The sequence below is a fragment of the Muntiacus reevesi genome, chromosome 2 (assembly GCF_963930625.1).
Source record: "Muntiacus reevesi chromosome 2, mMunRee1.1, whole genome shotgun sequence".
Taxonomy (NCBI): Eukaryota; Metazoa; Chordata; class Mammalia; order Artiodactyla; family Cervidae; genus Muntiacus; species Muntiacus reevesi.
In genome coordinates this window covers 266,216,117-266,241,803 of record NC_089250.1, presented here as the reverse complement: position 1 = coordinate 266,241,803, position 25,687 = coordinate 266,216,117, and the positions used below count along the sequence as shown (strand labels likewise).

Here is a 25,687-nt window from a genome sequence, read left to right as displayed (position 1 = left end):
AGACAATCTTTCCATGGTCAGGGCGGGGGATGGTTCAAGTGGTAATGCAAGTGATGGGGAGCAGGAGGTGAAGATCCGCCCACCTCCTGCTGCAGCAGCCTGGTTCCTAACAGGTCAAAGACTGGTACCAGTCGGGGGTCTGGGAGTTGGGGACCCCCTGCTCTAGGGGAGACCACCAATTTGGAAGGCAGGAGCCACATCTCCTACAATTCTGAACACACAATCTATGTATTCAATAAGCTGTTAACTGATTTCCCAAAGTTCTAAGTACTAGAGTAAAATACTTTGCTTAAGTATTTCCTGTTCTGTTGTGTTGTTCAATCACTAAGTCATGCCCAACTCTTTTCAATCCCATGGACTGCAGCACACCGGATTCCCTGTCCTTCACTATCTCCCAGAGTCTGCTCAAATTTATGTCCATTGAGTCGGTGATGCTATCTAACCATTTCAGTTATTTCCTACCCGTGAGTAAAAGTACATTTTAAAATGCTATGTTCTCTCCTCCTTTCCCTGAACTTACTCTACAAATTCATGCTCTCCAAGATTGGCAAACGTGTATCCATGGTAGCCAAAAACATCTCCCGTAAAGAACTTGATGCTATTTTTGTGACAGATCTGGTCAACTTTCACTATGATGTCCCTGGAGCAGCAAGTCAGACATACCTGCAGAAGAAAAGAAAGTGGCTGCATGTGAGTTAGGCAGACCATGACTCACCGCCCAGATGTCTAAATAAACCTTAATGAACAGTCTCTCTGGGCATGTCTAAAGCCAGTTTCAAACTGGTACAACAAGTTCTTTGGATCCTCAGGTTAGAAGACAAAAGAACAGTTGCAGGTTTCAGTGTGCAGAAAATGTAAATCATCAAGACTGTCATCTCACCTTCTGCGACCAAAATGAAACATGTTGAGCTATTAAGTAACAGGCACTCAATGAATTTCTTTCCTTAAATCGTGAACATACATAAACCATATTTCACAGTTTACATGAAAAGACAGTAATATAACTCAGAGTAAGTTATTTCTAAATCATTAAACTTATTAAAGTCTGATTAAGCTACAGCAAGAAACAAAACCAGTTTTTAAAATTTACCCAAAGGTCATGTTTAAATACAAGGGCATTATCACCCCCCTTCTTTTGACTGATGTGTGATGATAAAGAAGATAAACAAGTCCCGTTGAGATTATTTTTCCACAGTTTTCGATGTGAAACTTAATCTGAATTTAAGGACAAAAGAAAAGGTTATAGCCCAAGTGACCTCCCGTTCAGAGTTAAGACAATGAGCTGGTGATTCACTCAGGGGAATCATCAATGTTGCTCTGAGGCCTCCAGGTCATATTCCAGTAAGTTGAGGTATTGGAAATGGCTATGTTTTACTGCACAGGACACCATCTTTTCGGGAAAAGTTTTGTGATTGGGAGCAGGAAGACAACTTCTACATCGCACATGTTTCCTTCTGAACAGAGAAAGTTGGAGAAGAAATTCCCAAAGGATGTTTTCATTTGATAACCCTCTTTGCTGCTGTCTGGGAGCCTGAACACTGATATATCACTCACAGACAAATGTGTGTCACCACTGCCATTCAGAGGATGCAGCCACCCGGGGAGAAAGCAAATCTAGAAGACAAGACAGGTGCAGCTGAACATGCAAACTGTCTGAACAGAGCTCTGCAATCAAAAGTGAGTGTGAAAACCTACGAGGACCAGTCAAACCTGGCTCAAACAAGTCACGCTTGCCCCGTGAACATGCCTTATATTAATACAAGCAATAACCCTTTGTTTCAGTTCTAACAAAGCTTTAGTGGCTAGAAGTTCAAGGACACCTAGAGTAAACCAAATGTGGTTGCTATGGATAAAGAAATGAAGGATGACATATGTCCAAATGGAAAATGTTCCAATACCTGGACTTACAAAACAGAGTGAAAAAAAATCTTAAAGGGACAAAACGCATAGATGAACCATCCTTTGAGGCCCACATTTGAATACATGCACGTATGTGATACAATGGCATGGAAACCAACCTCAAATCCTAACCTCTCATGTAATGGGTCTTTCATTAAAAAACCAAGCAGATCATCTCTGACCATTACATGGTTATCCAACATTTATTAAGCTTTTCCAGGGCGGAGGGAACTATGTCTGAAAGGTCGTGTAGACACTGAAGCAGAATTTCACTTATCCTTTCACCTCTGCAGAGATTTGGCAGTGAAATCAAATGAGGTCGGATATGCTTCATTTGGCTTATGACTACAGTGATTCTGTCTAGTTATCCATGGCAACATGGTCAAAGCGGCTGTGTGGAAGAAAGAGATATAGACAGACCAAGATCAGGTGTGCTCTTTTTAAAGACAAAATACAGACTGGAGTTAGATATTTCTAACAAAAAAATGACTCTGTTACAGAAATTAATCACCAACTTGTTAAGTTTTCGGAAGAAAACATTTGCAGTGAAATGTATTAAAGCTGTGTGCAAAGATTCTGGAAGGAAGACAGAACACCAATGATGAAAGCTGATCTTGGGGGAAATATGCTGAAAGAAGAAACCAAAAGGCAGCAACTCACAAGCAGCTAAAGCAGATTCAACAGCTTGGGTCTGCCTACCCCACACACTCAGTAAACTAAGCCCAAACACTAATGAGGCATATACGCACTAAGGTAATATAAGACTTCACCCAACTAGGGCAACAGCTTGGGTTGCCCAAAAAGCTGGTTCGGGTGTCTCCTTAAGATAGTACAGGTTTTTTGGCCCACCCAATACTAAAAGCGAAGAACAGAACAGCCTACAAACTATATTGGGAAAAAGCTCAGATTTGAGAGTCTAATACCCCAGGGGACCTAATATACACACAACTAGTGCTTAATTCCTACAGCAGATTTTACATTCTCTATGAAACTTACAGCATCAAATTGGGTGAAAAACGACTCGGGTTTCTTTTCTATATTCTCAGTGTCCACCTTCACATCCACCATGGGGTTGAGATTCTGTGCTCGCTCCAAAGAGGCTTCAGCCCTGTTTCGGCCAACAGACCCAGTACGGATCAAGAACTGGGCTCCGGGGTCTTCTGGAGATACCTGGGAAGGAATTTTTTTTTTAATATTTGAATTTGGCAGGAAATAACAAATGAACTTTTCCATTTTATTTTTTTAATTCTTTAATGAATTTGTTACAGTGTAGCCTGTTTTATGTTTTGGTTTGTTGGCTAAGAGCATGTGGGATCTTAGCTTCTGGACCAAGGACTGAACTCCCTGCATTGGAAAGCAAAGTCATAACTACTGGACTGCCCAGGAAGTTCCCCTGAGCTTTTCCATTTTAAAAAGTAACTAAAATATCTACCATCTAATTGTATTATGACTGTTTCTATAGGAATTTGTCCAATGTAGATTCCCTATACTCTTTCCTCCTGAGGCTTTAAAACAGACATTTAACTTTTTTTTTCTTTTTTAAACTGGGCATTGATGGTTAAAGAGCACCCCCTTGTGTTTATAGTGAAAGTTCACTCCAAACAAAAAAGTCCATGCTTTCTTAATTTTTTTTTTGCTTTCTTAATTTTTAACTGCCAACAAAATGATATAATCATGAGTGCTAAGAATTGACCAAAAATACCTACCATGTGCCCAACTCAAAGCATTCATAGAAAGACATAAGTAGCTTAAAAGATGCAGTCCCTGCCTACAAGTGGTTTCAAATCAAACTGATGCAAAAGTCAGACACAATTAAGAATGCTGGAAACGAACTCTTAAATTCAATTAAAACTCAGAAAGGAGGCAAGATGAGCAGAGGCTGGAACAGAGGGACAATTTCGCTGGACATCACCAGAAGAGAGCCTCAAAGACAGATAATATAATCCCCTGATAGCCACTAAGTAGGATTAGATTCCACTGTTCAAAATGCATTTCTTCACATGTCAAACATCTAACTTAATCATTCACCTCCATGGATGACCGCACTACCTTCACCAAGCCTGGGCTCAGTAGAGGAAATCCTGCTCTCCTGCCAACTATGCACAGCACAAACTGTCCCTACGATCTTTCCTCCAAGTATACGGGGCTGGTCCTCCTCCCGCTTCAGGCCAGCCGTCTTAACAGTAACCGTGACCCATCCCGGGATCTCACAACACAGAGAGACTGTACATCATAGCGGTTTCTGGAATAATTAAGCTTGGATTCAAATCGGTGACTCAAATCCTAGCTCAAGGACTTAAATGTGTGATTTTGAGCAAATTGAAGAAATCCCATGTAAAACGAGGACCTTACTAGAAGCAATGCACTTACTCAACACTCTACCTAGGTTATCTGGATCATCTGGGCCTTACTCCTTGGCCTCTCAGCTCCCAGTTCTCCTTCCCCCTCACCAGACACCCCAGTCTCTATATAGGCCCTATATATGGGCAGCTGTCTTCAAGATTCCATTTCAGAATCACTCATCGTTTTACTCTATGTAGCTCCATAAACCAACTCCATAACTTTTAGTATCTACCGAAGTCTACTGTTGTTTCTCAAATTGCTTTTACTGATACAGACTGCTTCCCAATTCATTTGAGTCTTACGTTAAACTGTCCATCAGATATTTCCTGCTGTAGATCCCAGGGGCCAAGCACATGTGATTCCTACATTTGTTGTCTTTGTTGATGAGCCCACCAGTCACCCATCCAGTCACCAGAGCCAGAAACCTGGTCTTCGTATCTTCGACATTTCCTTGATAGCAGCCACCAGGTGATAGGACTAAGCAGGTGGGGGCTCTGCCAGGAGTCAGGACCTGGGTTCTGGTGCTCCCACTAACTACTGTGACTTTGGGTGGGCCATGCTTCACCTCCTGTCCTTCCATTTTCTTATGTGTAAAACAGGGATGATGATCCCTCCATCTCAGAGTTATTCTGAGGACTAAACGACACACTCCACCTACCGCTCTAGGCACAGTGTGCAGCACCTCCAGTCCATGGCAGTGGCTGTGGTTACTCTCTGCTTCCCCACACAGAATCCACCCGACCCTGCCACCTAAGCACCTCTCACCTCTAGGTGCTTCTCGCCATCTCGTCATCACTGCCATTCCTCAGACTCTTTCCAACTCTCCCTAAACTACTGAGGCAGCCTTCTAAGTAGTCTTCTGTCCCATACCTTATGCCATCCACAGTCTACACGGTATCAGTGGTCTACACAAAGCCCAAAGCTCAGGTCACCCCTTGCCCATCTGAAACTCTCCAATGACTCCACACCACCTGGGAAAGTAAGGAAAGGCTTATAGCAGAGCTTACCAGCGGGCCCTTCATGACTTGGACCTCACCTGCAATCTGTACCCTCATCTTCATCCCTAGGGCTTCACACTCTACAAATACCAAACTGCTTGCTATTTTTGATTCTACCATGCTGTGCTAATGTCCCCTGCCTAAAACACAGCCCCTCCAACCTTGAAAAATCTCTACTTGTTTTTTAAGACTCAGTTTAGCACTCTGGGAAGCCTTCATGTCTCCCTGACACAACCTGAGTCAGGGAGCCTTCTCTGTCTTCTGGAAAAAACTGAGAATGGGAAACAAATCCTGTGTATCCCCCCCTTCCTCCCACCTACCTGCACCACATGGCATGTGGGATCTTAGTTCCCCGACCAGGGATGGAACCTGCACCCAGGACCTTAACCACCAGACCACCAGGGAAGTCCCTCTTGTGGATTTTTCAATTGCCCCTACCTAGAATACTCCAAAGTAGCCAGCAGGTGTTCTTAGATGTGTGCTGATGTTAAGTGAAATGAAAAACTCTAAGGCGCGGGAATGAACATCTTCATTTTATAGGTGTACAAGCTGTCTCTGGGAGGTTAATGCCCTTGCCCAGCTTCAGAAGGTGGGACATGAGCCCAAGTCTGCATGATTCCAAAGTTTTTGAATCATGCAGCACTGTCTCCTCGGGATGTCTGTAGTCAGGGACAAAACCTCAAGCAAACAGCAAAAGGCAGAACCACTGAGGAGTGCTCGTGAACTATGAAATTTATGAGACGGGCATCAAGCTGGGTAAGCTGACTGGGACCAGGTAACATGAAGCCAGTGCTTCTCAACCCTCCCTGACTTTTAGACTCACCTGAGAACTTTTATTCTTAAATAACTACCCGAATATTCTACAGCACAGATGGGACTGAGAACCACGCGCTAGGCTTTTGAAAACCAGTCAGAGGAGCGAGGCCTTGCAGCGGAAGGCAAGCAGAAAGCACCACCGGTCCCTTGCACTGCAGAGCTAAGGGGTGACTCCGACACTGAGTGGCATTCGTCCCCAGGCTGAGGCGGTGACAGAAGCAGGTCACATGCCCTCAGTGTTCTCTCCTCGGTCCCCAGGCTCAGATTAACAACCAAATGAAGACCCTCTCATCCCACTGTCCCTTTGTTTTTCCATGCCAAGGACCTCCAAGTTTTGGAACCATCCTTCCCTGGGTCTCCATTCTTACCCTCTCTTGTTCAGTTGCTCAGTTGTGTCCAACTCTCTGCGACCCCAGGGGACTGCAGCACGCCAGGCTTCCCTGTCCTTCACTATCACCCTCTCTACCCAAGACAATTCTTCTTCTGGGTGAGGTGTTCCTGCCACTAGGGGGCACTGTGGTGCCAATCACCCTTCAAGGGAGACGGTAACTCCACTTTACAGACAAGCAAGCTCAGAGAAGAGATGGGAGTCTCCACTGGCGGACCTCGTGACATGGTGGAGGTGAATTCAAATCCTGCGTTGGCACTCAGTCTCCATGACTACAGTGTCATTAACGCCAGCCCTCCTCTTTCACAGCCCTGAAGGGGCAAGCAGGAACACACACAATCTCCATGTGTTTATATTGAGGGATGGAGACTGTGAAGGACAGCGATATGGTGACAGCGCATCTCACCTGCTCGTGATCCAGCATGGTCAGTCCTTTCACTCCAGCCAGGATGAGATTCTTGGCGATTTCAGCCCCGAGTCCCTTCATGCCGACAAGAAGGACCCGAGAGGCCCGCAGCCTAAAAGGCAGACACTGTTAACAGGATGAGACAGAACAGTGGAAGTACATCGAATCACTGAAGAACAAAACAAGACAAAGACAGGGAAGTAACCTTGGTTTTCATTGAATGCACTTAAGCACCAAGACCTCAGATCTTAGAAAAGAGATAGGCTCCACTCTATCCCGCAGAGAACAACTTATTCAACAACTGTTTATGGAGCACCTACAATGCCAAGCACCCCTCTAAGGTGTGGAAATACAGCAGTGAAGAAACAGACACAATCCCTGCCCTCTCAGAGCTTGTATTTTGTAGAGACGGACAAAGAGAGACACATAACATGTCAAAAAGTGATGAAAATCAAGCGTGATGTGGATCAGTGATGGACCATGCTACTTTTGTCAGCCTGATCATGAAGGCCATTCCACAGAGGTACTGAGCAAAAATTAAAATGAAATGAAGGACAAGCACACAGGTAGTATTTGGGAGAAAAACGTGCCAGGTAGAGACAACAGCCAAAAACAGCCAAGTGCGAAAGCCCCGAAGCAGAGGAATGAGTGACCTGTGCCAGGAACAGGAAGGCAGAGAGAGAGGCTAAACAGCAGAAAGCCAAAGGAAGAATGACAGATGAGGCTGCAGAGAGAACCAGGGGCCACATCATGAAGGCTCTTACGAAGGCACTGCCAGGACGCTGGACTTTATATAAGATGGAAAGTCATGGGGTGGGGTGGGTGGGGGGTTAGAAGAGTGTCACAGTTGAGAGAGGATGATGGCTTGGACTAGTGTGACAGCCAAAGAGAAGGTGATAAGGGGCACTATTTAAGCTATCACACACAAGGTGGCATGAAAGAGGGTACATCTGGGAAGTGTTTATATCATTCTAAGTCTGTAGGGTGACAGAAGAGGAAGCTTAAAAAGAAAGTAATCAGAGGCTGGGCTATATCCCAGAAGTCTGGACTTAACTCCGAGGTCAGCAGAAAGCAGCAGAGGTCCACAATCCCTTATGTGAAATTCCTGAACCAAAAGTGTTTCACAATCAGAATTTTTCCGATTGGAAAAAGGAAATAAAGAGTTTGCATCATGAAAAATCCCATCAGGGTCTTACAGGTCTTAGCACCTTGTAATCAAACCCATTAATATTTCTGCAGCAAATCTATTTTGTTCACACTGACAAGGATGAGTAAGAACTAAGAACAGTCTCACATAAGTTCAGGGTCTGTTGGCCAATGAGTCTGCTCCTAGTTTAGGAAATGAGTCCATTCTCACACAGTACCACTACTAGGGAGAACATGCAGAAATTCTTTTCCAAAAATGGTTCTAATAATTATATGCATGTCATCAGGCTAGAAATCTTGAATGGGAATGAAGGCTGATAAAATCAAGTACTGCACTGATTCTTGATGCTAGCAAATTTGGGATTTCCTTCAATAGTATGATCAAAGGGTAAAATCGGGAGGAGGGAAAGAACACTGACAATATTTCCCTCAGAGGCATATGTCCAGTTCCCACATTGTTCATTATTGGTTTTCTACACTGCCCTGCCACTGCCAACCACACCCTAGTAGAGAGGAGCCTTTCAAGCGACAATTCCAGTTAACCAGAGTAATTGAGCAAACGGCTTATGACATACAAGCAAGATAAATAACGCAGATGCTAGCAATGAGGGGGGTCTCTTATCACAGGTTGAGAGCGTCACACCAGCAAGGGGAAGGAGGAAAGAGGCTATGCGTCTTTCCAGAGGCACTCCAATCCCTCCAGAAACAACACAGATAATGAATAAGCAATGTTTCCAAAGAGGATATCGTGCACAGATCAAACCTTTGACAACAGACAGGCTGAGCAGCCGTGCATTCAGCTGTGCCTTCCAGGTCTCTGCTGTCACTTCATCTCCCTTCACCTGGCCCTGACACTGCTGCATCTGGAATCCCAGGTTCCATGGTCCCTCCTAGTCTGAGTGATGGTCTTTTCTGGTTTGACTGCTCCATTACCCCAAGGATATAACTAGACTGGCCCCGCTTGCTTCTGGAAAATCTATATCTCCAAACCCACTAACTTCTCAGGCTCTGTTCTCCTTGCGGTTCCTTCAGCAACAGGCAGGGCCCAGCACCAACGCCCTTCGGGGTGAAAACTTGGGTTTGAATTCTGGCTCTGCCACTTCCTAACTGGTGACCCAAGCAAACTGAGCTATCTCTCTGAACCTCATTCCATTCATCTGTAAAATGGAGATACCCATTCTGACTTTATGTCATTAAATCTCCTCGAAGAACTGGTCAAATGTGTGCAAAACCACCTAATGTAGGCCCAGTCAACTACCAGATGCTGAGTAAAAGTTACCTGAACATCTCTTCAATCTCCACTGCCTTACTTACAAAAGGGCTCAGTGATCGATTTGGTTCTGATTTTAAAAAAAAAAAAAAATCTGACAGAGAAAAAAAATTTAAGCTGACATTTAAATCCATTCAGTCTTGGCTCTCTCCCATTTCCGCCACCTCATCCTCCACTACTACCAGCTTCCTCCCAAACCCGCCTTCAGCTCCCCACCTGCAGACTTTAAATCACAGCACTGCACACGGCTGACTCGAGCACCCTGTCTTCCTCCCTCAGCCTCGTCAAGTCTTTCCTCCAGACTTCAAACCCCAACTCAGACACCATTTCCTCAAGAAGTCCTTATCACAACCGACTTAGGAGATTGTCCCCTCTGAACTCTTCAAGCACCTGCTCCACACAAACGCCTCTGACAGAAATCCCATGGAGCCCACAGCCTCTCCAGGATCCTACCATCCTATAGAGCTCCATGGACTCTGACTGCTTGTGAGGTTTTTTTTTATTCAACTGCCAACAACACCGAATATCACGGTATGTTTTTAATCCTTAACCATTCTAGGGCCCTGAGAGGACTGCTTATTTCTGGCTCAATTACATGAAAAGCACTTAAAATAGTACCTGGCACATAGTCAGCACTTAAAGAACGTCGGCTCTCATTACTCACTCTAAGGCAGCAATTCCCTTCTGGGAATCAAGCCTATAGAAATACTCAGGTGGGCCAAGACCAGGCACACTGATGTTCGCGGCAGCATCGGCCACCACCCTACCCTGGCCTCCGTTTCTCACTGGTAAAACCACAACACCCTGATACCCGGCCTCCCTGCTCCCATCCCTGCCCCCCACAAGCCACTGTCCCCATCTCAGGAAGAGGGAGCTCTGACACCAGATCATACCACTCTCCTGCTCAGTCCCTTCAATGGTTCCCAGGCAAGCTTGGTACTGCCAGCCCTGCCATCTCATCCTACTCTGGCCCTTGGTAATCGCCTACAGCCCGGCTGGCCGTTCTTGATCCTAGAAAGCGCCGCCACGGTTGGCTCCCGCTGCTGGACTCTGGCATTAGCTCTTCTCTCTGCTTCTTCCCCTACCTCATTACATGACCTGTTCTTCAGGTCTCAGTTCAACTGTTTCCATCTTAGAGAGGTCCACACTGGCCACCTCATCCAAAATAGGTTCAGATCTGGAGTTATGCTATTTGTTCATAAGTTCACTGCTCACTCCTCCATTAGAGTGTAAGCAAGCTTCGGAAACTACAGCATCTCTAGCATCTATGATTGTGCTTGGAAATGTATTACACTGTTAATCCAGTAGTTGTTACAGATACAGCAAAAGAAATCCCAGCAGAATTATATAAACCTGGTAGATAGCAAAATAGCGCAAAAAAAAAGAAAAAAACAACAAAGAATAGTTAACACTCAGTGAACACTCACACCACCTGCCAACCACTGTCCTAAACTCATCACGTGTATTATGTCATTTAACCCTCATGAGGATCTCATGAGCTGGTACCTTATTATCTCTATTCTGTAGCTGAGAAAACAGGGACTAAGAGGTGAACTAGCTTACACAGTGGCTACACAGCTAAAAGTAACTGACAAAACTAGCTAGTAGAGAAGGGCAACAATAAGGTAGAGTGATTGAGATGGTGGGCTCACAGGCCATGGCGTCCTGGTGCATACCTTCTATGGAAAATCAAAGTGAAAAGTCATTCAGTCGTGTCCAACTCTTTGCGAACCCATGTACTGTAGCCCGCCAGGCTCCTCTATCCATGGAATTCTCCACGCCAGAATACTGGAGTGGGTAGCTGTTCCCTTCTCCAGAGGATCTTCCCAACCCAGGGATCGAAACCAAGTCTCCCGCATCGCAGACTGGTTCCCTACCATCTGAGCCACCAGGGAGGCCCAAGAAGACTGGAGTGGGCAGCCTAGTCCTTCTCCAGAGGATCTTCTCGACCCAGAAACGTGGGTCTCACGCATTGCAGGCGATTTACCAGGGAAGCCCGTGAGGCAGTCATAAAACAGAATGAAATAACAGTAGTTAACACTTAGGGAACAGTTACTGAGGGACTTCCCTGGCAGTTCAGTGGTTAAGAATCCACACTTCCAATGCAGGGGGCATGGGTTTGATCCCTGGTCAGAGAACGAAGATCCCACAAGCCTCGCCATGGCATAGCCAAAAAAACCACCCCAAAACAGTTTTTGAATGCCAAGCACTGTTCTAAGCAACTTATGTGTATTAACTCTGCAAGGCTGTAGTATTATTGAAGGATGAAATATAGAACAGGCTCCATCTTGAAAGCAGGACTCCATCCTGGGCCGGACTGTGGACTTTGAGCTCTATGCCCAGTATCTATGGAAACAACATACCAATGGAAAACCAGCCCCCAGGCATGGAAGAGCTCGTATCTAGACTCTCATCTCCTAAAAGAATACCGTAATTATCTGTGTAACCAAATAGAATCATAAATTCTACTATGCTTATTGGGGTATGACCACAGGCCTGTTGATAACTGTCCACTGCTAACTACCTAGGCTTAAAGCATACAAATCACGGGTTAACTTTGATTGTATCTTCCTTTTCCTTTGTTCAGACTAGTTTCAGGGAATTTGGGGAGGTGGCTTTGGGCACATACACTTAGGGTATATAAGGTTTTCACTAAACTGGCCGGGTCCTTGGCTAAGAGGAGACTCTGACTTTGCCTTGGGCCCGCAGGTATAACAAACTGCACTCCTAAAATAAACAAACAAACAAACAAACAAACTGCACTCCACTATCTGCACTGTCCTTCTCAGTGAGTGTTTCCTAGAATGCGTGGCTACAACATTATTAGTCTCATTTTACAGATAAAGGAAGACGAGAGTAACAGACAAAACAATGCTGCCCTGCCATCCTCACGTCCATGCCCCTAATTCCTGGGGTCCATGAATAAATTACATCATGTGACAAAAGGAATTTTGCCGGTGTGATCAAATTAAGCATTGGGGATGGGGGAGCAGAGGTAATTATCCTGGATTTTCCAGGTGGGTTCAAATAATCACAAGGGTCCTTTAGAGAGGGAGACAGAAGGGTCTGAGGTGGTGAGAGGATGACAAAAGCAGGGGCTTTGCTCAGAGAAGAGAGGCTTGAAGATGCTTTAGAGATAGAAGGGGCCACAAGTCAAGAAATGCAGGTGGCTTCTAGACATTAGAAAAATCAAGCAAACAAATTCTTCCCAGAGCCTCCATAAAGAGCACAGCCCTGCCAACACCTTGATTTTCATTTAGCCCAGGGAAACAGATTCCAAACTTCTGACCTCCAGAATTTGGGCTGTTGTAAGCCACTAAATTTGTGGTAATCATTACAGCTGCCAACAGGAAACTAACCTACTGAGGCACGGAGTTCTCAGGGACCTTGCTGAAGATAAAACAGCTACCCAACAGGCATTATTTTGTCTGCCACTCTCAGCTTCCTTTATCTGTAAAATGAGATTAATAATACTACTGACCTTGCAGAATTAATACACATAAGTTGTTCAGAACAGTGCTTGGCATTCAACAACTGTGTTTTTGGGGTGGTTTTTTTTTTGCCATGCCACGGCGAGGCATGTGGGATCTTAGCAAAGCAGATATCAACTTGTGCAATACTGCTCCAGAGTATGCTTGTAAAGTTATATGCCTCTCAGGACTTCCCTAGCGGTCCAGTGGTTAAGACTCCACACTTCCAAAACAGGAGGTGCAGGTTCAATTTCTGGACTGAGGGCTAAGAGTCCACATGACTTGGGGCCAAAAATCAAAACATTAAAAAAAAAAAAAAAACACCAAAACATAAAACAGCAACAATATTGTAAGAAATTCAATAAAGACTTTAAAAACAGTCCACGTAAGAAAATCTTGGAAAAAAATCTATAAAGTTATATGCCTCTCTACAGCAAATAAATGTAAAGTCACATTATGACATATTGTGTACAGTCTATCAGTAACAATAACAGTAATTACTATCCACAGAGGGCTCACAGGGTAGGAGGCACTGAGCTAGATATACAGTGCCTCACTGAAACCTTGATTATGGTTCACCATCTTTCTCTCTCAGAAAGCACACACACTCTAAATGTTGCATACAGTTTCTCTCCCTAAAAGGCAAGGTGGCTCCATGGGCCCCAGCATGGGCCATTATGTTTCCATAGGAAAGGATTCATGCCTACCTTGAGAAAGGAGAAAAATGAGGTTCAGCAAAGATGTCCAAGCTCTCATAGCTAACAGGTGCCCAACACTGGGAATCCAAATTCAGTTTTAATCAAGATTTGTGCTTTTCTTTCCCTCTCTCAACGTCTCCCCCATGCTGCCTTGCATACTGTTGTTCAGTCGTGTCTGACTTTGTGACCCCATGGACTGCAGCACTCCAGGCTTCCCTATCCTTCACCATCTCCCAGAGCTTGCTCAAACTCGTGTCCACTGAGTTGGTTGCCATCCAACCAACTCGTCCTCTGTCATCCCCTTCTCCTTCTGCCTTCAATCTTTCCCAGCACCAGGGTCTTTTCTAAAGAGGATAAAGTAGGTTCTAAATAAATATTTGTGGGTTCACTCCCCTCTAACTTATGCTATAGAAATACCTTTTAAATTTCTGGAAAGGAAGGAACCAAACTTTATACCACAATTTGAATTCACAAGACATACTGCAAAGTAAGTCAAGCCAATGAATTTCACTCATGATTAAAAATTCTGAAGTCTACCAAATTCACATTCAAACCACATTTATTGAGAGTCTAATGCAAAAATCTTGTATAGGACTATTTCTAGTAGGGCAAACACACAGTCCCCAAGGGTAGAGCTTTAGTATATCTGAGGAACAGAGAGGTTCAAGGACGGACAGCTTGAATGGAGCAAGCCAGGAGAAGCAGGCAAGGAGAGAGGCAGGGCAAGAAAGATTTAAAAGATGTGGGCACTCAGAAAATCACTGGGAAGGCTTTGAGAAGGAATGTTAAGAGGTTTGCTTGTTTGTTTTTCATTTAAATCAGTTTGACTACTAAGCAGAGAATGGATTATAAAGAATCAAGAGTGGAACATGGAGACCGAGGAGGAACTGTGGAAGTGATTTGAGATGATTGGTATAATGAAAAAAGGCAGATGAGATAAACCTTGCACATGTAAATCCATGGCTGATTCATGTCAATGTATGGCAAAAACCACTAAAATAATAAAAATAAAAAATAAAATCCTTTGGAATTTCAAAAAAATTAAAAAAAAATAAAACCAAGGAAAAAAAAAAAAAAAAAGAATGGCAATGGGACATCCACTCCTGACTTCAGCACTTGGCATGTGCCCCAGGACAGTCACATTAATCCATTCTTATCAAAATGTTCAAATTCCTATTTGTATCAGTTATTATAAAAGTAAAGACATAAAAGTTTACTAAAAAAAAAAAAAAGAGAGAGAGAGATAAACCTTGAAGCACAGCCCTGAGGACTTCCCAGTAGACTGGATGGAAGACAGAGAGGACCAAGATGAATAAAGAGCTCCTAGGTTTCTGGTCAGCGCAACCAGATAAATGATGGGACCACTTGGCAGATTTGACCATTTTCTGCTTCTAAAAATACTTCTCTTTTTCACTTAACAGTACAGTTGCTGTTGTTGTTTAGTTGCTAAGTCATATCTAACTCTTTGTGACCCCATGCCAGGCTCCTCTGTCCATGGGACTTCCCAGGCAAGAACACCGGAGTGGGTTGCCATGCCCTCCTCCAGGGGACATTCCCGACCCAGCGACAGAACTCAAGTCTCCTGCATTTCCTGCATTGGCAGGTGGATTCTTACTGCTGAGACACCAGGGGAGGCCGACAGTACAGTATTTGTCATTTAAATCTATGATCTTGCTCAATCCTCCTGCCTATTCATTATACTTACTCAAATGTCTTGTCAGAATCCAAGATACAACTTAAAACTGTTCTCCACCTCAATCTGCTTGGGAAAACCTGCTCCTCCCACAGTCTAGCTTGTCCTTCTGGAGTTTCCTCGTATCCCACTGACACCTGCTGTATCTTATTTATCACAACCCATTTCCTATTTAGTTCCTTGTCTTATGTTACTGTAATTTTTATTTGTCAAATAATGGTAGTTAGAATTCACTGAATGCTTTCCATGCATGGACTCTTCGTGCTTCATCTCATTTCTTTCTCAACTAAAAAAAAAAAAAATTTTTTTTTTTTTGGCCACACTGCACAGCATGTGGGATCTTAGTTCCCCAACAGGGGACTGAACCCAGGTCCTCCACAGTGAAAGCCAGGAGACCTAACCACTGGCCCGCCAAGGAAGTCCCATCTTTCTCAAAAATCTTATAATGTAAATTCTGTTATTTTCATTTGATAAGTGAGAAAGCTGAAGCACAGAGAAGATAAGAAATGTATCCCAGGTTAGATAACTAAGAAGTTCTGGATTCAAACTATTAACCACTAGAAAATGGATCCTTATTATGAAACCACCAGGACTGGCCTCCAGTACAGGCTCAGTCACTTTCATGACAACTAGGTGCCCATGGAACCAGTTGAAGCGCTGTCTCAACAGCAGCTGTGTAGGATAATGAGTGTTTCAAAACAGAGAAGTTTTGGGGAGTCCCAATCCTGTAAGGTTAAAACTTCAACTTGAAGTCCTTAAAGATTTAGTCACACTCACCCCTCCTTTGTGCACATGTGGGACCTAAGGCCAAGGAACTGAACCCAGATTTCTGGACTTTCGAGGTCTTTGCAGTGTACAACCGTTCCACCCACTCAACAAAGCATTGGGGATTTCACAGCGACCAGTCAAAACTCACATCTCAATTACTGGACAATTCAAAGCACCTACCCTCACGGAGTTTATCGTCTACTTTTCTCTTCCCAGACACCCTCCTTCCTCACCCTGAGACAGGGGATAAATGACCGCTGAGTGGAAGAAGAAACATTAGATGGGCCTCTGGCGTGAAACGCAGTGCAAAAACTACTGAAAAGCACACGGTCTGAGAACAACCAGGGCTGCCAGCTTCCACGTTCTCCTTTATGTTACTTTAGTTGAAAGAATGAGCCCCCAGGGTGGCAAAACAGCTATCATGGAAACGGCAGTGAACCTAAAGTTACCAGCTTAGATAGAAGTCTCACTTCTTCTATTTACTTGGTGCGTGACCTTGGGAGAGCCGGCTCCCTTCCCTGAACCTCAACCTCAACCACAACATGGGCTGGGCACACACCAAGGACTGCAAACTCACAAGCTCAGAGGGGCCGGGCAGTGCCATCAGTGACTGAAGCAGAGCTGATGGAGACGATGGTCACACAAGCTCTCTGTAAGACAGGCAGCCTCCACTTCGATCCAACTGCTAAGGATGTCTGACCTTACTGTCTGTCTGACTTTAACTACTTTTCAAAAGACAGAAATCAGAAACTGTGACATACCCGTATGTGGGGAGCATAGGGAGTGGTTGGGAGACAGATATTTTCCCAACCTCTCATTAAAAAATTCCAACATACAGAAAAATAGAGTTAACGTTTTGCCCTGTTGGCTTTACCCATGTGCTGACAAGGCAGCACTTCACACCTTTAGCTTGCAGCTCCAAAAATATGATGCCCCCTTCATAACCACGCCACTAGCACATCTTGAAATTAACTCCCCAAACTGTCTAACAGGACTGAATACTCAAATTTCCCCTATTGTCTAAAAGATGTTTTTTAGAGAAGTTTTCTTTTTGAACCAGGATCCAATTAGGGTCACACCTTGCATTTGGCTCCATCACTTTACTCTCTTAACTGAGAACAGTCCCACTGCTTGCTTTTTCCATGACACTGACTTCTGGAAGAGAACCAGGGCAGCTGTGTTGTAAAATGTCCCACATGCTGGACATCTCATCATTACCTCAATAGTGTCCTTTAACCTGTTTCCCTGTTCTCTAAAATATGATTAGGGTAAAAGATATTTGGTAGGAAAGCATCAAAGATGATGCATTGAGGTTATTTCATCACATCAGAAGATATATTATTAAATATTTCTAAGTGAGGTCGATTTTATTCTTTCCATGCTCAAATTGTCCCAAATTTGGCCAAAATTTTAGAATTTTTAATGCTGGCAACTAATTTCAAAAAAATTAAAACACTGTCTGAGAGATACACCCCAGTTTTTAGCCTCCAGACTGTATGTTCCCTGAAAAGCCATTTTTATTATGATTTCTCTCCCTTACAATTCTCTGACAACCCTGGTCCAACATGACACAAAGTCAGAGGCAAACCTGTAGACAGAATGCAGTTGTCGATTTCCAGGCTGCTTTCTATCTCACAAAGTTACTCCAGTCTCGGAAGCTCTCCTATCCCACCTGGAGTTCCCTTAGAGACAAATCACTTTGCTTTGTGGCGCTTCCTTCCTTTCTGAACAGAGGAGGAAACCACTGCCTTCCTTCTCCAAAGAGCTGCTATGAGACTCAAGAGCATTTTATCAACTCTGTAAGGCTGTCTACAAATCTATAGCTTTCAAATGATAGGTAACTCCTTCCTTCCCCCAGAACCCTCAGCCAATTCTTTTCAGGTTCTCCAATGAGTTCAGTACATCTCCGCTTCCTCAGATTAACTCCAACCTCCCAAGAATTCCTTACCCTGACTCTCATTTGCCCCTTAGGTCTTCTCTCCCTCAAGAGCCCCCATCCATCCTTCATTGTTCCTCAGATAAATCATTGGTTCCTAAACCTCTGACAGCTCCCTCAATAATTCTAGTTTAATCCTTACCGACACTACATCACTTCAAATAAGACCTATCTACTGTTTCCAACCCCTTGGATCAACCCTTCCAGAACACCTAGGATTCGCGTCCCAATTCTTTAGGACCTCCTAACACTTCAATCCTTCAATCAGCAGACCCTAAGTTCAGTCCACCCCACCTATGTCTTCAGACCCATTCTCGTTATTTAATTTTCAATCGTCTACTTCAGATGCTTCCAACCATCAGACCAATCCTTACTAATACCTCATGATGTACCCTCCTCCACAATCACAGAAGATTCCAGAATGAGCCTGAAGTAACCCCCACCTCACCCCCCCCACACACGCTCTCACCAAAAAATTCTGGAAGCTCTCATCCCTCAAACTAAATTCTCTTGACCTGCCTGCCTCCCCAATCCTTCAATCAAGTAATTCTCCACTCTATACTCCCTCACATCACATAACCACTCCCCATCACCCAGACCTCATCACTGAACTCAACCACTCTCATATTGCTACTTATATGTCTAGTAAACAGCTAAAACCTAAGTCCAAAAACGAACTCCCAATTCTTCCCACCACACCTCCAGTTTCCCCACTGGAGTAAGTAAAGGCACTTCCATCTTTCCACTTGCTTAGGTCAAAAAACCTTGGAGGCATCCTTGAATTCTGCGTTTCACACCCCACACATTGAATCCTTCAGCAAAGCCTGTCCCCTCTACCTTCAAATTATAAGAATCTATATTTGACCCCTTCTCTAGAGTTCCAAGCCGTCACTACTTCCGTCTCAAGGGGATTACCGCAGCAACCTCCTAAACAGAATCCTTTTTCCCACTTCTGCACACTTGAACAGAGAAGAGTGGTCCTTTTAGAACACAAAGCAGATCATACTACTCCTCTGCTCAAAACTCTCCAACAGGTTCCTCAACACTCAGTACTAAAAAGCTTCCCCTGAATTGGTTCCAGCCACTTCTGTTGCTCTTTTGCCAAGCATGCTCTGGCCTCCAGGATTTTGCTGTTCTCTGCGCTTTGAAGGTCCTTCGAGATGACCACCTGGCTCTTTGGCTCTTTCCTTGCATACAGAACCGAGGCTCAGTGTTACCTCTCAGATAACTTCCCTGGCCACCGTATCAAAGCAGCTCTCCCACTAACACAACACTGTAAAGCAACTATACTCCAGTAAAACAAAAGAAGAAAACAACAACAACAACAGTTTCCCTGGTGGCTCAGTGGTAAAGAATCTACCTACCAATGAAGGAGACATGAATTCGATCCCTGATCCGGAAAGATTCTACATGCCACAGAGCAACTAAGTCTGTGCGCCACAACTAAGCCCTAAGTCTAGAGCCCAGGAGACACAACTGCTGAAGCCTGAGAACCCTAGAAGCACAGATCTGCAACAAGAAAAGTCGCCACAATGAGAAGCCCACAGAGCAAGGGAGACCCAGCAGAGCCAAAAATAAAAAAAATTTTTTTAATAGCTCTTCCACCTCATCATCCTTTGTTGATCCCCTTTTCCTGCTTTATTTTTTCTCCCTGGCTCTTGCATTGCCCAATATTTTGCTGTTTCTTTAGGTTTACTGCCTTCCTCACAAGAATGTAGTCTCCATCTGGGCAAGGAGTCTGCTGAGTTAGTTCACTGACACCCGCTTAGTGCTTACAACGGTGTCTGAGGCAGGTGCTCAATAAATATCTGATCAAATTCATCACCTCTTTGAAAGACTTCATCCCCTCTGAAAACTATTCGCCCAAGACCAAGGCATGCCCAATCCTGTCCTCTCTGGAGGCATCCCCAAATCTACACATAAGCAGGTACTTCAGGTATCTTCAAGTACCTCCAGCGCCCCGAGACCCTCTGAGCCTCTCGAGATGCCCACTTGAAATAAAGTGCTCCAAAATTGCTCAAAAAACAAAACAAAAACAAACCAAAAAACCCTCATTCTTTCAGACTGGCCCACCACTTAGAGGCCACAAGGATGAATGCAAGTTCGCATCTGTTTGGCTCGCCAGTCTCCCGCAGCGTCCAGCCGAGACGAGGTTCCTGCTACCTATGAATGAATCAACTATGCGCCCCCGCTTCACCGTTTCCAGGCATTGCTCCCCCCCATTCCCTAAGCCCGCAATCCCGATACCAACCCCACCATCACTCCCTTCGGGCGTCGAGTCCCTAAACCTCCCCTTCGAGAGGCCGCCAACCCCTCGGAACGACCCTCCCACCACCTGGGACGTTCCTGCTTCCCAAAAATTCTGAGGAAGCAGAACCAAATCTACCCCTCCAGTTCTCTCAGGAGGGCGCCCACGCCTGACACGATTCCCGCCTCCTCTTTTCAAATGAAACCGTCCGGCTCCCAGAAGGCCGCCAACACCTCAGGCCAGACGCCCCCTGCAGATCCTCAACTCCCCCGCCCCCCTCCAAGCCGCACCAGCCCAGACCGTTTCTGGGCCTCCAATCCCCAAAGACGGATCTGCCGGTCATACTGCGCCGCCTCCTCCTCGCTGATACCGCCGCCCGCCTCCTCCTTCTCCACCATGGCGCCGGCTCTAGCTGCCTGAGCTCTGCTCCGGCTCCCGGCAACCGCCAGCCGGCCCCCACACGCCGCCAACCGCCGCCGGCCGCGCGCCCGGGAGGCGTCTGCGCATGCGCCACGGGCTGCGCCTGCGCAGTACCTTCCCCGGGCGCCCCACCCCCACCCCGCCCCTGGGGTCGAAACCACGTGGACCTCCCTGGCCTCCAAGGCGGGCGGGACACAGCCAGTCACGTGACGGAGTCTGTGGCCAATCCTGGCCAAAAATCCTCGAGGCTTCTAGCCCCACGGGACTACCCAGGTGGTCGTTTGGAAAGGAAAGTGAAGTCGCTCAATCTTGTCCGACTCTTTGTGACCCCGTGGACCGTAGCATACCAGGTTGCTCCGGCCCTGGAAAGGCAAGGGTACAGCAATGGGATGCCATTTCCTTCTCCAGAGGATCTTCCCGACCCAGGGATCGAACCCGGGTCTCCCACATTGAAGGCAGACGGTTTACCGTCTGAGCCACCAGGAAAGCCAGGTGGTCGTTTATGTGGCTGTAAATTCAGCAAATATAATGAAATCTGCTGAATCCTGGCAACGCGAGCGTTGTGAGAGTGGCGAATAAAATAGACAAAGCCCTGCCCTCATGAAGCTTACATTCTATTGAAGGGAGCCCAAAGAGGGGAAGGGGGCGGGGGGGAGTCAGTAAATGTTTTGGAGAAAAGTAAAACAGGATACGGGACTAGAGGGTGACAAGAGTGGCCAGAGAAGATCTCTCAGAAAAGGTGACATTGAGCAGAGAGCTGAAGGAGCAGCAATAACAAGCTATGTAGATAACTGGGAGATGGAGTATTTCTTGGGGTGGTGAGGCCAGCAGGTGCAAAAGCCCTGAAGCTGGCACATGTGACATATTTGAGGAGCTATGGAGAAGGGAGGACAGATGGAGCAGAGTGAAAGGGTGGCAAATGGCACAAGATCAAATCATAAAATGAAGCAGGTGGGAAATCACTAGGACCTTTTTTGTTGTTTAGTCATTTCTGCCTGCAATGCAGGAGACTAGGGTTTGATTCCTGCGTCAGGAAGATCCCCTGGAAAAGGACTCCAACACACTCCAATATTCTTGCCTAGAGAATCCCATGGACAGAGAAACCTGGTAGGTTACAGTTCATGGGGTCACAAGAGTGGGACACGACTTAGCGACTAAACCACCACCACCACCCACTAAGTTGTACCTGACTCTCTGCAATCCCAAGGGATGTAACCTACTAGTCTCCTCTGTCCGTGGGATTTTCCAGTCAAGAATCCTGAAGTGGGTTGCCATTTCCTTCTCCAGGGGATCTTCCCAACCCAAGGATTGAACCTATGTCTCATGCATTGGCAGGCGGATTCTTTAGCACTGAGCCACCTAGAAAGCCCCATGCAGGACCTTATAGGCTAGTAATAGCTAATGTGTACTTAGGCAAAGTGCCTTTTTATTGCTCATTCTACAAATATTTGTTAATAAATTGTCAACCACCCATCTTTGTGCTAGGGATAGAACAGTCAAAAAGAAAAAACAGTATCTGCCCTTTCATGGAACTTAAACGGGTTTATGTGGATTATTTCTCTAACCCTTGGAAGAGTAGATACATTCTTTAATATTCCCATTTCATAGCTGAGGAATATGAGATCCAGCCAAGGTAAGTATTAGTGGCCCAAAGTCTTATTATCTTAGGAATAGTGAAGCTGGGATTCAAACCCAGGCCCACATACTTCCTCACGAAGTTACACTTCTGGTGGTACATTAAGCTCTTACTAAGTTCTTACTAAGTTCCCTGACCTAGTGGTAAAGAACCTGCCTGCCAATGCAGGAGACATAAGAGACATAGGATCAATCCCTGGGTCGGGAAAATCCCTTGGAGGAAGGCATGGCAACCCACTCCAGTATTATTGCCTGGAGACTCCCATGGACAGAGGAGCTTGGCAGGCTGCTGTCCACTGGGTCTCAAAGAGACACAACTGAAGCAATGTAGCACATAGTCACACGCACACACATGTTCTGTGACCTTGCCCAGTGAGGTACATTTTCTATGAACCTCAGAGATAGATACTTCTTCCCCTTTTGCAATATGACTCTGGGATTCAGAAAAGGCTAGCAATACCTACTGTGTTGGTTATGGTTATGGAACAAATTATATAAACATTTAAGAACTTACAACAACAATACATATCTGTTATCTCTTAGAGTTTCTGTGAATCAGGAATTCAGGAGCAGTTTGGTGAGGCAGTTCTGGCTCAAGGTTTTTCACAAGGACGAAGTCAGATGGTAGCTGGGGCTACAAGATGGCTTGGGCTGGGGGCAGATCTCCTTCCAAAATGACTCACGTGGCTGGCGAGTTGATGTTGGCCGATAGCTGAGGACCTCAATTCCTCTCCCTCTGGGACTATCCACCAACCTGCTAGAGTGTCTTCATGACATACCGACTGGCATACCCCAGAGCAAGTGATTCTCAGAGCTTCTTTGAAAGTCACGCGTTCTCACCAGTATGCTATTGACCAGGTACTGGCCAGCTCTGTTCATTGCGGGAGGAGATTATACAAGCGTGTGAATACTAGAGGGCAGAGATCATTTGGGGACCATCATGGAGGCAAGTTACTCCATGGACTATGCATCTTGCCCTGTGAAAATACGGTGAACAGAGGAAACAGACCTGCTCTGTGTGGTGCTGACACTCTAGTAGGGAGGACAGACAGTACTTCATCAAAGGCCTTCACTAATGCAACTACTCAACAAATATTTACCAAATCCCAACTATGTATTCAGCTATGTGCCAGGCCCTGGGGATACAATCATGATAAACTTGGACACACTCCAGGGAACTCCAGTGGTTAGGACTACGCGCTTGCTGTCTGGGGAACTAAGATCCCACAAGCCTTGTGGTATGGCAAAAAAATTAAAAAATGTAGGGCTTCCCTGGTGGCTCAGTTGTAAAGAATCCACCTGCCAATGCAGGGGACACGGGTTCGAGCCTTGATCTGGGAAGATCCCACATGCATCGGAGTGACTAAGCCTGTTCACCACAACCTCTGAGCCTGGGCTCTAGAGGCTGAGAACTGCAACTACTGAAGCCGCACACTCTAGAGCCCATTCTCTGCAACAAGAAAAGCCACTGCAATGAGAAGCCCACGCACTATAACTAGAGAGTGACCGCGGCTCACTGCCTAGAGAAAAACCCGCACAGGAACAAAGACCCAGCACAGCCAAAAATATATAACTAAATATATTTTTTAATTAAAAAAAAGAAATAGAACTTTGAGAAAAAGAAAAGAAGAGGGAGTTATGACAGTGTCTGACTTAACGTAGGAGTCAGGAAAAGATATTTTGAGAATGTAAACTTTCAGCTGAGATTTGCAGTTGATAAAGGTTGAAACTACCAAACCAGCGAAAGAACCCCAAGCTGAGAGCATGGTTTCCCCTGCCAAGACCCAGAGTCTGAGTTAATTCTCTTTGTCTGACTCCTTGAGAGTCTCTCCTTGGCTCTCACCGCCGCCTCTCCCTCCCAGACTTTCTGTGGGAGGGGTAAAACAGGTCCTCAAATCCTTTGATATTCTTCCTTTGTATTGGGAGGGAGGGAAGGAATCTAGATCTCCTGTCCTTGAATCTGTGCTCTACCCCTGCTTGATTAATAAAATATGATAGAAGTGAATGCTGGGCCAATGTTTGGGTCCAGCCCTTAAGAATAGGCAGCCTCCCTTTAAAAAAGTGAAACTTTGAATTATCATAGGACCCAGCAATTCCATTCAGAGACTCAAGCAGATACTTGTATGCCAATCTTTATGGCAACAATTATTTACAATAGCCAAATGTGAAACAACCCAAACCCATCCATCACGTGATGAGTGGATAAACAAAATGTGGTAAAACAATACAATGAAAAAACATTCACCCATAAAAAGGATGAAGCGCTGATAAAGGCCATAACTTGGATGAATCCTGAGAATATCATGCTAAGTGAAAGAACTCGGGTACAAAAGGTGATGGAAGAAGAACTAGGAAGTGGTGGTGATTGCCTGTCACTTAATGTACTTAATTCATTGAATTGTACATTTGAAAATGATTTTAAAATAAAAATGACTAAAATTTTTAAAAATTAATAATGTAATATACCCAAAGAGACTGAATTGTACACTTTATTTTTTTAATATTTATTTATTTGGCTGCATCAGGTCTTAGTTGTGGCATGCAGGATCTAGTTCCCTGACCAGGGATTGAACTCTGGCTTCTTGCATTGGGAGTGCAGAATCTTAGCCACTGGATCATCAGGAAAGTCCCTGAATTGTACACTTTAAATGAGTGAATTGCGTAGTGTGTGAATATCTCAGTGAAGCTGTTTTTTAAAAAGGAAATAGTCAACTTCCACTATCTGTTTCTTGGGACACTTGCTCTTAACCCCAGTCTCCACGCTAGTAGAAGCCAAAACAGCCCATGGAGAAGTCTTACATGGAAAAGGAGTAAAGCTTCTGACCCTTGGCCAGGTCAACAACTCCAGCCAACAACCAGCACCATCTTTCTGGCCATGTGAGTCGCCACCTTGAAAGGAGATCTTCTGGCAGAAAATCGCCCCAGAGGGAGCAGAGAGAAGCTATTCTTGCCAAGCTCTGCCCAAAGTGCTGAGCTGTAAGTAAAATAAATGTTTACTGTGAATTCCCTGACCATTCAGTGGTTAAGACTTGGCAGCTTGCAGTGCCGAGTCACGAGTTCAATTCCTGGTCCGGGAACTAAGAACCAGAAAGCCCTTTGGCACAAGTTTGCTGACACTTGCTACAGAGCATTAGAAAGCCTGAATATTCTCCCCACCCAATTCTCTCTCTTCTTACACTCTCCGTTATCACCCAACCCCAGCTTCCTTTCTCTTCCTAACTCTAGTTCTCTTTCTCTGCCGAAAGTGGTATAGAAATAAACAGAAACTTTGAGAAGTGCTATCAAGGGAAAGAAGAAGGAGCTACAATAGTGCCTGATTTAGTGTTACTCAGTCACTTCAGTCATGTCTGACTCTCTGCAACTCCATGGACCACAGCCCTCCAAGCTCCCCTGTCCATGGGATTCTCCAGGCAAGAGTACTGGAGTGGGTTGCCATTTCCTTCTCCAGTGATAAAGTGTGAAGTGAGTGAAGTCACTCAGTCGTGTCCGACTCTTTGCGACCCCATGGACTGTAGCCCACCAGGCTCCTCTGTCCATGGGATTCTCCAGGCAA

At 45.2% G+C, this 25,687-nt stretch overlaps 1 protein-coding gene across 4 annotated transcripts in view; it reads right to left on the bottom strand.

Moving 5' to 3' along the window:
• Positions 1 to 20,583, bottom strand: part of SAE1 (SUMO1 activating enzyme subunit 1) — a 61,679-nt gene extending 41,096 nt beyond the window's left edge. The window contains exons 1-4 of one of the 4 annotated variants that reach the window (XM_065926385.1): positions 20,380 to 20,583; positions 6,851 to 6,962; positions 2,896 to 3,069; positions 521 to 663 (exon numbers count right to left, since the gene is read on the bottom strand). In XM_065926385.1, the coding sequence (XP_065782457.1) occupies positions 521 to 663; positions 2,896 to 3,069; positions 6,851 to 6,962; positions 20,380 to 20,477 (527 nt within the window). In that variant the 5' untranslated portion in view covers positions 20,478 to 20,583. Of the gene's footprint in view, positions 1 to 520; positions 664 to 2,895; positions 3,070 to 6,850; positions 6,977 to 20,369 lie in introns of all 4 variants that reach the window. The other 3 variants (XM_065926382.1, XM_065926383.1, XM_065926384.1) reach the window with 3 other exon arrangements.
• Positions 20,584 to 25,687: the final 5,104 nt, after the last annotated feature.